Source organism: Nilaparvata lugens, chromosome 12 (genome assembly GCF_014356525.2).
Source record: "Nilaparvata lugens isolate BPH chromosome 12, ASM1435652v1, whole genome shotgun sequence".
In the NCBI taxonomy this organism is placed as follows: Eukaryota; Metazoa; Arthropoda; class Insecta; order Hemiptera; family Delphacidae; genus Nilaparvata; species Nilaparvata lugens.
Genome location: NC_052515.1, coordinates 10,806,994 through 10,825,446, shown reverse-complemented (window position 1 = coordinate 10,825,446; position 18,453 = coordinate 10,806,994). Strand labels below are relative to the sequence as shown.

The 18,453-nt window shown below is 34.0% G+C and overlaps 1 protein-coding gene across 1 annotated transcript; it reads right to left on the bottom strand.

The window, feature by feature from the left end:
* Positions 1-1,530: 1,530 nt before the first annotated feature.
* LOC111051576 (troponin C, isoallergen Bla g 6.0101) lies at positions 1,531-17,791 on the bottom strand (the record flags this gene model as incomplete). Its single annotated transcript, XM_039439450.1, has 4 exons — positions 1,531-1,849; positions 6,623-6,754; positions 7,918-8,046; positions 17,644-17,791. Coding segments are annotated over 4 exons (444 nt in total), but the record flags the coding sequence as incomplete, so codon positions are not given.
* Between the last annotated feature and the right edge of the window lie 662 nt (positions 17,792-18,453).

The window sequence follows — 18,453 nt, the reverse complement described above, 5'->3', positions numbered from 1 at the left end:
CCCTGAGATCTCATGTTTGAATATTAATTTATTAATTATAAATTTGTTAATTGAATCAAGTATATCATATCAAACTTATAGACCGAACAGGTTTTTATTGGTAGAATTTTGTATTGACTGGAAGTCTAAGTACCAGTATTAAAAATAATATATTTATGAATTTGAAACTCACTATTGTGAATATTAGCAAAGCCTGTGATAATTATTCAGATTTTAGGAATAGATTATTTAAGTGAATTATAGAGATATTGAATATTTATGCATATCTGTTTTATGGGAATATATTTTGTGTTTTATGTCAGCATACAAACTTATAGAATTTTTTATTATATCCCAACTCATCTCGTGTTATATAGTTTGAGCTGTTTTGGTACCAACAAATATTTAGCAGCACTTAAAATCATAGAATCAAATAATATTAACCTTATTCAGAGCACTCAATATTTATCATCCTTTGATGATATTCATTCTATCAGCCAGAACAAGTATATTAAGAAATTATATTAATAAGGTTCCAGTTATATCATATAAGGATCCAGAGAGCTTCAAGAACTGGCGTTGTAAGTTCTAAGGAATTTTGAAAGGGTATATTGGTGAATACTTGTATTCACGACGAGCGTTTGAAGAAACAGCTTTTTATCACTATGTTGCATATCCATACTTTTTCACTGTTAAAATTAAACTTGAATTTTAAAAAAACACTTTTGAAGTGAAAATGCACTTACTTTGGTCTGATGATGACCAACAACAGGTCGAAACAATCGTCACTACCAAAGTAAGTGCATTTTCACTTCAAAAGTGTTTTTTAAAATTCAAGTTCAGCTTTTTATCAAGTACGTATAAGCTCCTTAGACAACCAGTAAAATTTACTACTCAAGGGCTGATAAATACTCCTGAGATTGATAATTATTGCAAAATTGTATTCAGTAAAAATGATAAGAAACCTGAATTGAACGATGCTATGTCTAAAGGAACTAATCCACTACAATTCTGTACTTTTGAAGAATCAAGTATCAGAGTAGAAATTGTAATATCTATTCGCAAAAATCAAGCCTCACAATCCTGTCGAGAAGTGTCAAAGTTCTGTAGTTTTGTAGAAAGGAACCAAACGTCATGGTTCCATATTAATGAGCGTACAGATTTACGCGCCGCGAACATGAGAAATTCACTTTTAATCAGCTGATACAAAGCTTTTTATATATGTATCTTACCGTTTCTGTAAAAATACAGTTATAATCAGTTCACTTTTAATCAGCTGATGCCAAGCTTTTTATATCTGTATCTTACCGTTCTGTAAAAAAAAGATATAATCAGTTCACTTTTAATCAGCTGATGCCAAGCTTTTAATATCTGTATCTTACCGTTTCTGTAGAAATACAGATATAATCAGCCGATTAAAAGTGAATTGCTCATGTTCGCGGCGTGTATATCTGTACGCACCTTTAGAACGGAGAGATTATTCTGATCATAGCTAATCGTCGTTATTCATTAATTATGGATCCATTTTGAGGAATCAGTAATAATATAAACTCAATCTTAACAATTTAATTTATTGATAACAAAAATAATAGAAAATCATTTGGGGAACTGTTCTCATATTGGTTTGTACAATGTGTGATTTCAGAAATTTCTCATCCATTTTAAACCTACTCTATTCAATCTTGTGATTTGAAACTTTCCTGGAAAATTTCCAAAGCTTCATTATGCAGTTTACTCTGCAATCTCCTTACAGTTTGATTATTTGTTGGTGATAATGTTGATGAATTTTTCGATGATGACGATGGGAGGTGAAATTGGTTGAAGTTGAGGTTGGTTTAGTCATCTCCACCCGTCATGACTTCCATAAATTCTGAAAAAAAGAAGTAAATAAATCCATTAATGGGAATAAATTTGATGAATTTTCAATGAGAATTAATAACATATGAATCAATTAATCAATCATTCATCTATACAATTATTACAATGATCTGTGATGATAGATATCATTATTTCACCCTGACACATATTATTATAGTGAGGTAGCATAAGGACTGAGTTTAGTATTAGCAACTTGTGTATGTATGAAGGTGCGTACAGATATACGCGCCTTCAACCCGCTCCGCTCTCGTTCCGCCATCGCTCTGCAATTTCCCCGCTCACGCACCGCACTCGCACCGATCATGAACGTTACGGGAGATGTTAGCTCTTCTCGCGTTCCACTCTTGCTCCCCGGTCGATTATCAATCGCTCTGTTCGAGTGACGTTCGTTCGGTTGCGGAGCAGAGCGAAAGTCTGTACGCACCTTTTCACATACACAATTCCTTCACATCTCGAAGCCTTCTTAATTTCCACAAAATAATCTCTGGACGGTTTAATGTTGGAGGAAAAGAAATTACAGAATTTTCTAGATTATCAACCAGTAATGAAAAAATCTACAATGAAAAACTCAATATAAACATTAACTTCCTCCCACTTGAACAAAAATAAACAAACTTCGAAAATACAAAAAACAGATTACCCTGAGAGCTTAATCTGTCAAAACAGTTTCAAACTCTTTCAAAAAAAGAAGATAAATAGAAAATGAGGTGGAAAAATAGAGAGGAGACTCCGGAAGCGAATTTGAATAATCTATTGACAGGAAGCTCACAACGGAATACGTGGAGCTGATAAAGCTGATAGGATTAAAAATACGGGGGGAAAATAAATATTGGGAAAAATAAAAACAGTGAATGTTGTTACCGGAAAAGGAAGTGATTTGGAAGAGGGGTTGAGGGGGTGAGTGTGGTAGGAGGAGTGGGGGGAGGGATGATTGAATGTATCAGAGGAAAGAGAGGGAGAGAGAAGGTAAAATGTTATTGTATATAGAGGTGAAACGTTCGACATTTTAGATTTTAGATCATCCAATGAAGGAAATACTTGTTCATTGATCTATCATATACAATTCCATTTCAAAGTATGTACTTCAGAATTCTTTATTAAAAAAATAAACGAAAAATTAAAAGAACTATATGGTGTAATAACCGAAACCGGTCTTTCAAATAAATCTGTGGTTTTTGACAATTTCTTAGTCTTTTTCATTCAATATGAATAATTACCACAATATCAAATTCTCAACTACACAAAAGAGGGGAAAAAACTTCTACTAACATCTATAATTTTACCATCGTTTGTTTAGTTTTCCAAACCTCTTGTTCTTCTTTCTTAAATTTCTTAGATGTGTTTTACTTTATTTTGTAATTTTATTATTGTATTTTCCTAATAGGTTCACGATCAGACTGCAGTGTTGTGAGCCATTTGATTATTTTAATATTTTTATGATGTATACAAATTATGGTGTTTTTTTTTTTGCAATTGTTGTGAAAGTGAAGAGGAATCAATGAATTATGAAGAAAAAAAATTGAGAAAAGCTTTTATGTATGGAATTCACTTTAACAACATAACTTAAACTGAACCTCTTCTACATATATATATTAAACGTAAAGTTTTAGCAACAATAAAAACTGAATTTTTCCTACTGACAATTTTTCAAACTTTTTTCTACTGTTGTAGTGGAATGGCATAGACCCACTGTATTGTGTTTATATCCGTGGAGAACAGATTCTATCAAAGATTGTATCATGGGGAAAAAGAATAAAAAAATTGGACCAGAGAAGGAGAAAACGATTGATAAAAAGAGACAGCGATAAAAAAACGGAGGGTAGAATAGTGAAACAGCTGATGACTAACGATACTCTGAATTCTTCGACATTATTCATCCTCTACTGAAACAATGTTTGCCATGTATCACAGATATTTAATGCAAACGACTCAGTCTTTTTTACTTCTACTCCTACAATACATACAATCTGTTCTGTTATCCACTCTCGCATTCTCAACCCTGAAAAATTGAGTTTCTTCATTCTTTCTATTTCGATTTTGTTCTCATTCCTACACATCTGTTATGTTTTGTTCTCTTCTTCCATTCTCATTCCTTGAAAATGTATTTATTTTTGTTCAATTTACTCTCCTTTCTATAGGTGATATCAAGTGTGTTTTGTATTAGTTTCTCATTCTCATCCCAACTCCTGACAAAACTAAATCTTCTAAAACTTATTTCACTTTATTCTTCTCAAGATTAAAGCCTCGTACTTTCACATCTATTCTAGTCCATCTCTCTTCTTCCTACATTTAGAACACATAGAACACTTATTGAAATAAAAATATATGGCACTTCATAATGGCAAATTTAGTCGGAACTGTAGTCGTGTGTGAAATAAAGTAATATAAGGATACTAGTGATTCCTTGTAATTATAAATAGTCCTCATGAATAAATATTGATAACATTTATAAGTATTCTCGAGTACATAAACCAATCCATGACCCCAAGCCTCAAGTTTCAATATTATAAAAACTCAAATAAACATAACATAAAATCACTTTATTTAAATGGGCTTATTTTGTTCAAATTAATAAAAACAATATAAAAACTCTTAGTAGCCTACCCTTCATTTAAAACTTTAAAATATTTTAACGACTATGACCTATGGTCGAAACTAGTCATTAAAATATTTTAAAGTAGTTAAAATGTCCAATTTTAACTTGAAAATGACCTATGGTTCAAAACTAGTCGTTAAAATATTTTAAAGTTTTTAATAAAAAAGGGTACTACAAGTTTTTATATTCTTTTTATTAATTTAAACATAACATAATAATCATAACTCAAAATATAAATCATTTAATTTCTACATCATAGGTTATCAATTTTTTTCATTTTGTTATATGAATGTTGTTTTCATGAACTTCCAATGACTTGCAAGATGTATCGTTACTAGAGTTTTTACTTTTTGGCATGAAATCTCAAGTTGAAGCAAAATTAGTGGCAACCCGACATATATTGATGTATAGTGGGGCCACATTATCCTCAAATCAGTAAATAATCAATCCATGTGTTGTATACTTTGTAAATAATCGTGGTTTATATGCTTTTTGTAATCAACATTTCTATATTTTGAGTAACCCTAGCTATAATCATTGGGCCGGAAGAAGGAGCCAGTCGTTCTTCTTAAATCTAAAAAATCTTTTGAATCGTTCTTTTAAATCTTCAAAATCTAATCTTTTGTGAAGGCACATTTAAAAACATGCACCCATAACGAGAGATTTTTTACCACATATATCAATCTAATTTCTACACAACATGTATCCTGCCTTCCCCTGCATTTCTCAACCCATTTTCATCCTGGAAAAACTAATAGTTCTTCTTTTACTTCATCATACATTTTGCTTTCACTTCTCCTACACATACAGTCTGTTTTGATTCTCCCTTTCCCATCCTATATCCTTGAAAAAAAAAAACAACACAAACTGGAAAATCCGCCGGAAATGAACTCTCAACTCTCTACACGACCCCCTTCTCTATTCCTTTTCTCCCTTACCCTCTCACTCTTTTTCTTCCTTTTTGTTCCATGTTGATCCTCCTTCCCCTCTTTTCCGTAGTTTCCTTCCTCTCATTTTTCCCTTCCTGTTCCCTGCTGAGTTCCCCCTTCCCGCCACCAGGGAGGATGTCACTACATCATCTCCCTGTTCTACAATAACAGCAATAACTCAATTTGTTTCCCCCTATCTTGATTTTTCCCCCAAACAGTGGGGGGTTTGTTTTTACTCCCTCTCGTTTCCCCCACCCACTATTAGTTAGAGATCTCTGACAGTAGGGGGTTTACGTGTACCCTACAATAGCATTTGAACTGTATTGTGTACTCATACTAAACCTTCAAACTCTAACTGCAAAGAAATTTATACGGTGTCCGTTCCAATTCTGTAAAGCTGAACTAGGTTTTTCTTTTAGTTGGTTTTGTACGACACTCTAGTTTTTTTCTTTATTTCATGGTTTATTTTGTGCTTTTCTGTGTTAGTTCGCATGGAAACAAACATTTTATGAGTGAACGGTATACTTGTACTTTTTCCGTGAGACTTTCTATGTTTGTATATTGAATAAATAAATAAATTCTGAGTTTGCATGGAAACAAACATTTTATGAGTGTACCGTATACTTGTACATTTTCTGTGAGCCTTTCGATGTTTGTATATTGAATAAATAAATAAAATCTGAGTTCGGATATGTGTGGGTGGATTGAGTTGTAAATATCATGAAAGTATGATTTTAAATCGAATGTATAACAATTTAACATGACTACTAAAGGTTTCTCCTACTGTTCGTCACTGAGACATAATTGCAATGGAATTTTATTTTCAAATCTTATTGAAGATTTTCGAAAATATACGAATCATTCACTAGTATATTGGAATCTCATATCTACTAAGTAATGAACGAGTGAAAATAAATAAAGGATTTTTTTTGTGTAGTTGAGAAGTTGATATTGTGGTGATTATTCATATTGAATGAAAAAAATAAGAAATATGTCAAAAAATCACAGATTTATTGATACCTAGAAAGACTGGTTTCGGTTATTACACCATCTCTGATAAACAATGAAATCTGATAAACTTTCAGTTTATCAGAGATTGACAATGGTGTAATAACCGAAACCGGTCTTTCTAAGTATCAATAAATCTGTGGTTTTTTTGACAATTTCTCAGTCTTTTTCATTCAAAACAAAGGAATCTCTATTATATTAAAGCTGCAATATAGGCCTATGTTATACATACCATCGAAGTCCACTGTTCCTGAGCCGTCAGAGTCAATTTCAGCGATCATCATGTCCAAATCCTCTGATGTAATTTTGTCGTCCAGTTCCTTGAGGATCTCCCTGAGGACATCTGTCGTGATGTAGCCGTTTCCTGCAAAATTATACAAACAAATTAAATCTTTAACATGATTAGATCCAAAGAAAAGGAATAATATTTGTAAGAAAATTTTATTATCATACCCACTCATTTGAGAACGAATTTTTAATTGCAGTTTATTCCCTGCAAAATTATACAGAAAAAATAGACCTCGAACATGATTAGATCTAAACAGAAGGAATAATATTTTAAAGAAAACTCCGCTATATTATCATTTCCACTAAATTGAGACTGAATATTCTGTCAAACAATAGACTTCTTCAGTCTATTTACTGTGCTCAAATAGAAAATGTTGAAGTGACAATATATTGATGACAGTGTTTGATTCGATTATTGAGTTATCAATAATGTCAACGAAGAATCTAGAAACGAGGACAGAAGCTACATTGATAATTGTATTTATGAACTACAAATCTTTAGAGCGAATTTAGTTCTGAGAACTTGTGGAAAACTTCAGTGATATTGAGGTAAATTGCTTCATGAAAACAGTGTAAAATGCACAATAATATTGAGTTTCTATCTTCATCATAATTCAATTAGAAAAATATAATCTTAGGTTATTGATTAAGTGCTACCTGTGAACTTTGGTCCTATACAACCTGTAAATTTCACTAGTAAAGGGTGGCCCAAAAATGGTCAAATTAAAATGACTATAATTTGAATCATTCTCAACATTTATCCTTTTCTTCCACATTTCTGAGTTCAATCTACCAATTCCAGAATCGTAATAATTAAAAGAAGTGATACTATAAAGAACTGCTCCCAGCGTTCAATGAAGTGAAAAGTCGGGTTTGAAATGTATAACGTCATTGATTTCCAACATTTCTCTTTTCTCCACATTTCTAAGTTTGTTAAATTGCCAAATTCAAGAGAATGTCATAATCAACAGAAGAGGTACTGTAACGAGCTGTAGAAACCAAACAAACAAACTGAATCTCACCATCTGGAGTGTGATGCAGCTTTGTGACTTTGTTTGCAGCTCCTTACAGTATCACTTCTGTTAATTATCACGTTTTCTGAGATCAATTGAACAAAGTCAGGAATGTAGAAGAATTAGAGCTATGCTAAAAATTATCCAAGCTATAGTCATTTATGAACCGAACATTTTTTCGGTTTCATTTTTTGGGGCATTCTATATATTATATTCCCCCACTGACCTTCCTTGTCGTAGAGACGGAATGCCTCCCTGAGTTCCTCCTGCATGGCAGCTGCATCCTCGTGCTCATCCTCACCCAGGAAGCCGGCTGCCAACTCTACGAACTCCTCGAATTCCAGTTGGCCAGATCCTTCAAAATTAAATATCCAATTAATGGAAATCCTTGACATAACATTGTAGAATACAGAAACATTCTATCAAGGCTGAGAATCACCAAGTAATCATCTCAACAACAGTTTGAATCAAGATCGAATTAAACCAGGATTGAATCAAGATATTGTTGCATTTTACTTTAAGGGATTAGCAAAAGGACAGTTTAAATCAAGTTTAAACCAGGATTCAACTATTCAATGGGATGGATTTCAACCATTCAACCAGGGTTGAATCATCAGATTGTCGCTTATCTAGTAAAAATCCGAATTTCTACCAGTTTTATTAATAGTTGACAAAACTATTGTTGTACAATAGAGATAAGGGTTTCACCTTCAATCATCATGACTCATTCCTGATCAATCTAAACCTCATTCTTCTTATCCCTAGCCGATGCCTGTTCGACTAACTCTTTGAATTTAATCGGGATATTCTTCAAGTTTATTCATCCATTTCACACTTTGCCTAACTACTTATCCAATAACCTTCGATTCCCCATCGTCCTTCTGTATATCTTTCAATGCTCCTCCAATTTATTCGAGACATTCTATTTAAGTTTCTCTTCTCTTCAACATGTACTCCTCTCATTTTCTCTCTCCATCATTAACTCCCGTGAGTCAACATTTCCTCCAGGAAAAGTCTTATTTATTCTAGTTGGGTTGAATTTATCGAGTCGTAGCAATAGCAAGACTTAAATATTTATCCAGCTTTTTACCCAACTTGAGATGTTTGCTCTAACTTGCAGGACTTATTTTACACAGTTCATATCCCAGTGCACCTTACAAACTTTTTTATACTTTCCTTCTTCCCTACTATGTTTCTCTTTCTTTCTTCCTATTCTTCCTCGTTTCCTAACTCTTCCTCCTTTTCCTTCTCTTCTTCATCCTCCTTCACGTCCACTTCCTCCTCCTCTTCTTACTCCTTCTCCTCGTGTTCTTTCTTCTCCTCCTCTTCATCCTTTTTTATCATATACAGTTCAATAATTGAGGTTGAGTGGTTGAGAGGACTTAAAAGTCCTAACTCCGCCTAATAAAGGATTGTTTCATTTCATTTCAATAATTATTTTCTTAGTCTATATTATGTAAATTCATCTATAATTTTGCTGTATTGTAGGCTATTGTATATAAGTGTATATGCCAGTATATATTGTAATCTACATAAATAAAGTACTCAATCAATCAATCAATCAATCTTTATCCTCTACCTTCTCCTCCTCGTTCTCATCCTTTCCTCATACTTCATCTTCCATCTTCTCCTCTTCATCATCCTCCTTTTCTTCCTCATCCCCTCCACGTCCTCGACCTCCTACTTTTCCTTCTGCTCTTTTCCCTTTTGATTCTCCTTCTCCTCTTCCTCCTTCTTCACTTCTTTCTCCTTTTCCTCGCCTTCTTTCTTCTCTCTATCCTCATATTTTACCTCCTCATCCTCATCCTCATCCTTCTCCTCCTCATCCTCAACCTTCTCCCCATATTCCATCTTCCATCTTCTCCTCCTCCTGCTCTTCCTCCCCATCCTCCTCCTCTTCCTTTTGCTCTACCCCCACTTCATCCCCCTTCTCAAGTTCCTCCTCAACCTCGTCTTCATTCTTCCCCTCCTTCTCATCCGGATCTTCTACCTTCTCATCCTCATCCCCCTCCACATATCCCATCTCCACCTGTGAAGATCAAACTTTTGAATGAGTGCCTGCATATTTTTTGTTCACATGTGAATATTATAGCGCTACTCTGCAGAGAAGGAAATAGTATCTTAAGTCACAAGGACGGGAAGGGCCTTTTTGCAGGCGAGAATGATGTTTCTAGTCGAGGCGTTAGCCGAGACTAGAATTTCATTCGAGCACTGCAAAAGACATCCACGTCCAAGTAACTTACACTATTTTTTGTCATAATAATCCAGAAAAGAATAATTGACAAACAGAAAACATTACCTGCTTGTGCTGACATTACTACATGCATTCTATAAACATAACCTAGTTTACAAGTTTCGAATCAAGAATTTCTTGACTGTAGTTGACAAAATTTCCACCTCGAGCGCTAAAAGGCGGTTTTCGTACCAGTTTTGCTGTTCCAAATTCGGAACTAGGAAACATACTCGACTGTAAAGAAAACATATGATTTTATTACAGGTCAGTATGCTGTAATGAGAATCATATGTTTATTTGTTCTACAATCAGCTGTTTACCGGCTTGATTTCATGGATGTAAAACAGCTGGAATTGAATGAATATGACAAAAATATATTTTTTCTGTGGCTACTCTTAGTTTTTCACTCTCTCACTCATCCAACTCCCTGTCTCACTCAATAATTTGTAAAGAAATAGACATAAATAAAGTTTCTGTCAAGTCATGTTTACAAAGATTTACAAAGTCCTGTAAATCTCATGTTACCTCATGTGAAGAACTCCTCGTTTCTGTATAAAAGTAATGTACAGTATATATATCCCTGCACACACACACACATAGATTTTTGTTCGTACGATTTTTTGCCGTCCTTATGAATTCTATCAGATTAAACGGAACTTGACAAACATCATCTAGCCTATGTATGATTTCATGTTTCTTGAATGTGAATAAGTCCCTACATGTTTCTATGTATTCTCAGAGTGGAAGAGTATGTGCACTTATGTATTGTTATTGTAGACGAGTAGTGTATATACTTTTTAGAAGTTTCTATGAGTGCATATGAATTTTGTACTTCTGCGTATGTGTTTGCATACATTTTTTTGTGTGGGTGAATGTGTCTCCATGTATTGTTTGTGTGTGTGAGTGTGTGTACATATGTATTTCAAGTGTATGTTTTGTTGATTTTAATTGGACTGTGGAAAAGCAGGAGGCCAGCTGCTCTAAGCAATGAGTTTCTGCATGAGAGAGAAGAGTGTATAGCACAGGGACAGTAGCCTACTATTTTTTCTCCTTTCCTGCTTTTGAAGCACTTGACCGGAACAAAAACAAGGAGAGGAAGAAAGAGACGAAGGTGGGAAAGAGTAGAAATTGAAGAGGACGAAGATGAAGGAGAAGAGGGAGAATGAGGATAATAGAAAGAAGAAGAAGAAGAAGAAGAAGAAGAAGAAGAAGAGAAGAAGAAGAAGAGGAAGAAGAAGATTTATGTGGAGGAGGAGGTGAAGGAGAAGAAGATTTATGTGGAGGAGGAGGAGGTGAAGAAGAAGAAGAAGATGAAGATGAAAAGGGAAAACAAGATGAGATGGGAGAAAAATAATGGAAAAACTCACGTATGAGTTTCAAATGAAAGCTGCTAGTACAACATACGGTGGCAACTCAACCATCCATGAAGAGCTTGACCTCCCCTAAAAAATCTTATTTTTCACTCAATGTTTTTCCTTTCTGTATTTCATTCAACTTTGGCTTTCCTCCTCCTCCTGTCCCTTCTTCTTCTTCTTCTTCTTCTTCTTCTCTTAATCTTTTTTTCTTGTTCTTTGTTGGTTCCCCGTTTTCTTAGCTATGATCCCTTTTCAATCAATCCTAGTCTGTATTTTCTTTCTCTGTACTCATCATATTTTTCTTCTACTCTCGTAATCTTCATTTTCCTTCCTCTTTACTCTTCCTATTTCCTCTACACTCTCTCCATCACTCTCTCCTCATTTTCCCTCCTCTTTCTCCAACAACCTTCCTCCCATAGTCACTCCCAATTAAATCCCTGAGTGAATGTCATATAAAGTGACGCTCTCCATCTCTCTCTACTTGTCTCTTGAATATGACAGAGTGTTCTCTCCCTCTCACTCGCTCACATTGTAGATGACTCCCTCTCACTCCGATTCATGGCAGATGTAATTCTGTGAAGAATGTGGAGTAGTTGAAGTTGAAATAAAGTATGAACGCATGCTAGACTGAATGTCGTCAGCCTGAAAGTCCGCTCGGATGAGTTTTAGGATCACATGTCAACAGAAGTTTGTGTTCACTCTCTCCAGAGAGTTATTTTCATGTTAATTCACAGCTTCATTGAAATGAGAGGGGCTTTGTTCCTACACAATAATTTAAACTTTTAGTTTTTCACGAGAATTTGAAATCTGTTAGTAAAGAAGTACGTTTTTGTTTGAGCCCATCATTTGGCCATCAATCAAACGTCATAGAATTTTATTTTATTTATTTATTCACAATGCAAATGACACTAATGTAATAACATTGAAAGATAAAATAATAAGGTAGTCCTTCGGCTATTTTTCTTCCAAATTTATAGATGACAAAGTCCAAGATAAGGTTAGAATTTAACGTGTACAATTTTTATTAAATTTTGTATATTTTTTATAAAATTCAAATAATTATGAAAAATTTAAAACATTTCTTAAGTTCAAATGAAGAAAGACTTCCACCGTCACAAGATTATTCATAAATGCTCAATTTTTGTGTAGAGGAACCTGTAATTCAACTATGAAGAATTCCAATATCAATGTCAGAGATTATAGTCATTGCTGGTTTTGGCCGCCATCCATGAAATGGGAAAATCACCAATCTCTAAAATAAGAGCCGGTTTCCGAGCTCGGGATTTGGCTAAGTTCTAGACTTTAAACAGCTGGAGTCAGAAAATTGGCATTCCGAAACGGGGCGCAGTCATAGTTTTCAATGTTTATTTTCTCATTTCTTATTGGAGTCGTTTTTCCTTGACGGAATGAAACATTCCTAAATTATTCAAAATAGCTGTAACCAGAGAATAATATAGTCTTACTTATCCTTCATCTATGCTGTAACTTTACACTATTTTCTCTCTATTTTATTCTAGTTTTCCGAAATTTTATTTTAATCTGGACTATGACTACGCCCCGTTTCGGAAAGTCAATTTTCTGACTCTAGCTGTTTCAAGTCTAGAACTTGGCTAAATCCCGATTTCGAAAACCGGCCCTTAGAGATTGGTGATTTTGCCATGAATGTCAGCCAACACCAATGACCATAATCTCGAGTCCAAAACTTTCTAGTCGTAATAATATTATGGTGGAACTTATCATGTTGAATTGAGTTCAAATAGAGGACAAAATTCTGAGCTCCTTTTTGAATTAAAATTGAAGAGATTATACTATTATGCTAGGATTTTCACGTGTTGAATTGAGTTTGTAATGAATCAAAATTCAAAACTTATTTGTGAATGGATATGAATGAAATTGTGATATTATGTAAGAAATAGATTTAAATCCTCTGATAGAATTAGGTTCAAAATATAACTTAATTCAAAACTTTAGAATTTTAGAATAAAAATGAATGAAATATTGATATTATGGTAGAAATTTGGTTGAATCCCTTGATGGAATTGGGTTTAAAATAGAACTGAATTCAAAACTTTAGAATTTTAGAATGAAATCAGCCAATTTTTCGGAGCTGTCTATGATAAATAGTGTGCAGTTGCGGTGTTTAGAAAACAAAAGACTAATCGGTTAATGGCTTGGAAAGGCAACGGAGCTCATTTGGCTCGTGACTTGGTACAAAGTAAAGAGTTCAAGAGGTCTTTAAGAGGTGAGACCCCGACCGGCAGGCAAAAACTCAGCCAAAAAATGTTGGCTTGCTACTCACAATGTATATAATAGTGGAGATGATGGTATGGTGGAGTGTACCAACAGCAGTTTAGGAAGAGAGAGAGAGAGAAAAAAATGAGTGAGTGGATCAGTTTGTGTGTGTGTGTGTGTGTGAGGGTGGGAGGGAGGGTGACTGCGAAAGAGTGTGAGTGAAAGAGGATTTAAGAATTATGGGATATTTCATTGTAGTACTCTCTACATCAGTTTAAGGAGAGGGAAAAAGAGTGTGAGTGAATTAAGAGATAGAGAGAGAGCGAGTGAGTGAATGGGAGAAAGAGGAAAATAAAATTATGGGATATTGTACTGTAGTTACGGAGAAACTACAGCAGGTTAGGGAGAGAGAGAAAGAGTAACAATGAAATGGGAAGAAGTTGGATGAGTGATAGAAGGATTAGTGAGAAATGAGATGAAGAACATTGAGACGAAGAGGAGAGAGGAGAAAGAATTAAAAAGTGTTATTCATCAAGGTCAGTTTGAAGGGAGTTTCAAGAAAATAAAAATGAAAAATTAATAAAAATAAGATGAAAATAAATACGAAGAAATTGGCTGGAGAGGCAAGAGGAAAGGCTAGAGATGGAGGATAAAAATGTAGAGGTCAAATTAGAATAAGAGAGGAAGGAAGTTAACGGTATTGGGAGATTTGACCTGATTGGTGAGTTGATAAATGAGGAGGATAATGAGAAGGAAACAAGTTCGAAGAGGAATATTCATGAATAAAGAACTAATGAGGGAATTATCTGAAATGAAAATTTCTCCTCATTTAATGAGGATAATGATAAGAGAAAAAAGGAAGACGTGAATCAGTTGAGAGATGTCAAGAAAATAAAAAGAAGACGAAGAGAAATAGAAGGAAAAGAAGAATAAGAATAGGAGAAGGAGATGAAAAAAGGAGAAGATGAAGAGGTAAAGAAGAAGAAAAAGTAAGGGATCAATTGTGTCTGTTAATGTTGCAAGTAGCTAGTCTAGCTCCTGGCATCCAGTTGGTATGATAAGGGAATAAGAAGGTGGAAAGGAGGAAGATAAGGTCAGAGAAGTGAACCTGCAGTCATGGAACTCAGCCAAAATGGCGCCTGATACTTTACAGGGAAACAGGGATCGTCTCCACCCCTCCCCTTACTGACCCACCTGTCACTCCCTGAAATCGCCTAAAAACTGTAGGAACATCAATCAGATGCAACGAAAATACTCTATCACCCGGTTGCACAAAAGTATCCTAACTTTTAACTTCGATTAAATGCCACAAGAACCAATCAGAGAAGCATTCTTCTCAGAAAAATCTTCTTTGATTCTCGTAGAATTTAATCATGTTTAAAATTTAAGAGGATCTTGTGAAACTGGACCCATGGGTAAAAAAAGATTGGAAGGTACATTATAAAAGTTTCAGCTACGAAAAAGATAAAATTTTGAAACTATGATCTTATACTCGTAGAAAAGGCAAATAATTTTTAATCCTGTGAGTATTTTGAACCCTGTAAAATGATGGAATTGCTGGGCTTGTATTTGTATTTTTTTGCTTCATTCTTTATTCCTGATCACGATAATTGTCATTGTTGAAAAGTTGTGTATGTGACATTATAAAATCAATAAAAGCTATCAAGAGAAGTTGATATAAAAACTATCAAGAGAAGTTGTCTTGTCAAGTTCATAATTGATCATTAAGAATTAATTGATCCTAGATTTCATGATTTAATACACTCAACTAACGAAATCAATGCTAAATTGAATATCAGTCTTGTTCTCCTCACGTTTCTACTAAAAGTAATATCTCATTTATTCAATTTAAGTCCCTAATGATGTACATCAAACTACTGTATGTAATTTATAATCAGGTAATTCGCTTACTCCTTGCTTGTATTATCAAGTTTCTCTGCTTCCTGCCCTAATTCTATAAAATCCAGTTTCTGCATCTCTTGATGAGAAATGAGAAAGATAGAGATCTCGAAAAACGTTTGACGTTCAAATGAAGCGTAGATCCAGAATTATTTTTGTGTTTTGGCAACTGAAAACCAATCTGACATCTTACAAGATTTAGAGCTATTGAAGTTCACCATCGTGTTTCTGTAATGTAATCAATATCAGACTTCTAATCTAATCTGCTCTCAGTTGGATTTTTCCATGTATTTTGATAGGTGATAATCTACTTATCATTTTCACCACTTCAAAGATGGTTAGTAGATGATATTCCATTAAAATACATGACACCATAATGTGAAGATGAAGGTTATTAATAATAATGATTGGTTTTTGAAATATGTCTTTCGTCTATAAACATTATTTTCTTATGAGTGAATTTCTACTCATCTCACATTCAGGAAATGTTTTTAATGAAAGTGATGAGTACCTTAATGGATAGCTTATTGTAATGAATAGTTCAAGAGACTTGAAATGTTGTCAAAAATCCACTTTATTCAAATAAAACTAAAAATGATTTATTTAAATAAAGTGGATTTTTGACAACATTTCAAGTCTCTTCAATTATGGAAAAGTTCCACAACATCAATATTCACGCTGTAATGATTAGCTCTGTAATGAATTCCTTATTTAATCTTGGAACATTGAATGTATAAGTAGCCTTCTTCAATATCTGAATAATTTAAAAAAAATGAATTTCACAACAAGTTCTATGATAATAATTCATTTGAATCACAAATATCTGTGATCTGTATTTGTGTTTGTGTTATTCTCTGTGTTCATGTATGAGATCAGAAATACCTGTTTGCGAAAATTTTATTCCCTACTTTTTGCAGGCCCGCATATGCCAATATTTCTTCATCCTAATAGCTATAGTTATATTAATGGCTTATGGTTAGTGAGATTCATGAATTATTCTTTGCTTCAATCATAATTGATTACAATTATTCAATATTTTTTCTATCTTTTTCAGGTAAGTTGAATGCTGTTTGATTATTTCGAATATTGCTTGATATCTACTCTACTTGTGTTGTAAGTACGCAATACTATATAACTAACTCACTATTTTCATGATATTTTATCTCTCAATCTGCTAATTAGTTGATTAAACTGAATTCAGTTGAATCATTCAATGATAATTACGAAATGGAAATTCAACTGTGGAATCAGATTAGCAATTGTTGAAGTGCAGTTGAAAGGAGTTGAATTATTCTACAGAAGTTTTCACTTATTGAAGCATTTTTTCCAAGTTTTCACTGATCTATGATAATAGGACACACATATTTATCTGGTATTTAAAGACTCAGGCCCGGTTGCACAAAAACCTGTTAAATTCTAATCATGATTAAATTCCACCAGAACCAATCAGAGAAAGTTTTCCTGAGAAGAAGGCTGTTCTGATTGACTCTTGTGGAATTTAATCGAGATCAAACGTTAACAGACGTTGAATCGGTTATGCAACCGGTTGAAAGAGTTGAATAGACAGCTAAATTTTTGTTTTTGGAAACTAAGGAAATTAGAATGAATGACGTATTTCAAAATATTGGAAGTATTTCAATATCAAGGGGAAATTGAGTAAGATTGTTTCGGAAATTGCCTCAATTCAAGAGTATTTAAATTAAAAATAAGTGAATTCCATTACCTTCAACATTTGAAAACATTATTACTTTCAAGACTTTATTACTTTTGTAATAGGTTTTGAATATTCTAATTGGCAATAAATGACATTGAAATTGAAGAGGTCCTGGAATTACTAAGGAATTGAATAATTGAAGTAAATGAGCAATATTGTTCTGGAAAATGTCAAAATTTGTGAGTATTGAAACAATAATGAATGGGTGAAATCACCGTCAGCATCTGAAAACATAATTACTTTGAAGAGGCCTTGAAATTACCAGGGAATCGATTAACTGGGGTAGATGAGTAAGCTTGTTTCGGAAATTGCCAAAATTCAAGAGTATCAAAATGAGAATGAGTGAATTTATTTTACTATCAGCATTTGAAATCGCCTTATACTACCTTTATTCTAAAGATATCTGGAAATTATCAGGGAATCGATTAACTGGAGTGATTGAATAAGATTGTTTTGGAAACTGCCAAAATGTAAGAGTATTGAATGTGAATGTAAATGTGAATAAAATTGATGAATTACCGTCAGCATCAACTTCAGCAATGATCTTCTTGAGCTCAGCTTCGGATGGCTCATGACCCAACATCTGCAGGATTGTGCCGACCGTGTCACACTCTATGTAACCCTTGCTCTGGGCGAAGGCGTCAAACGCCCTCTTGAGCACTGCAAACGAAACGAAATCAATCAATAAAACGAACAAACATACGATTGATCATCGAATTACCAATTATCAAATAATTTAATAATAATAATATTATCAATCATCAAGTTCTAAGGCTGTTCGTTACACTTTTTTATTATTTAAATTGGATAATCTTATTCAATATAATTGTTAAGATCATTATAAGATTGAGAAAAAGTGGCAACTGAAATTTTTAAGTGGTCTAATAAGCGAGTTTTTTTTTCAAGTGGTCTAATAAGCGAGTTATGAGTTGCAGTCGAGACACCGAGCCGAACGGTCGTGCTTATCAGAGCTCTCGTTCATGATGGATTTGGCAGTTTATCGTGCGTGTATTGGACTATACTAAGCAAATTAGGAGTGTTAGGGAAAAACTGAAAGACTTTTTCAATCAGGCTAGAAGACGGGGACTCAAAACGTTTATGAAATATGATCACTTGGCTATTAATGGAAGAAACTACTTCCTTGAAGATCTTGAAAAAATGCGAAGCGATGGGCGTTGGATTGATCTCATTGGTCAGGAGCCAAGTCAGGAAAATGGCCGTGAAAATTGCCAGGAGGACGCAAATATTAGTGGAAATCGTGAACATCGCGACGCCGAGAGACCAACTACCAGTTTCCAGCATCAACAGCCCGTCGACGAGCCGGGTGTG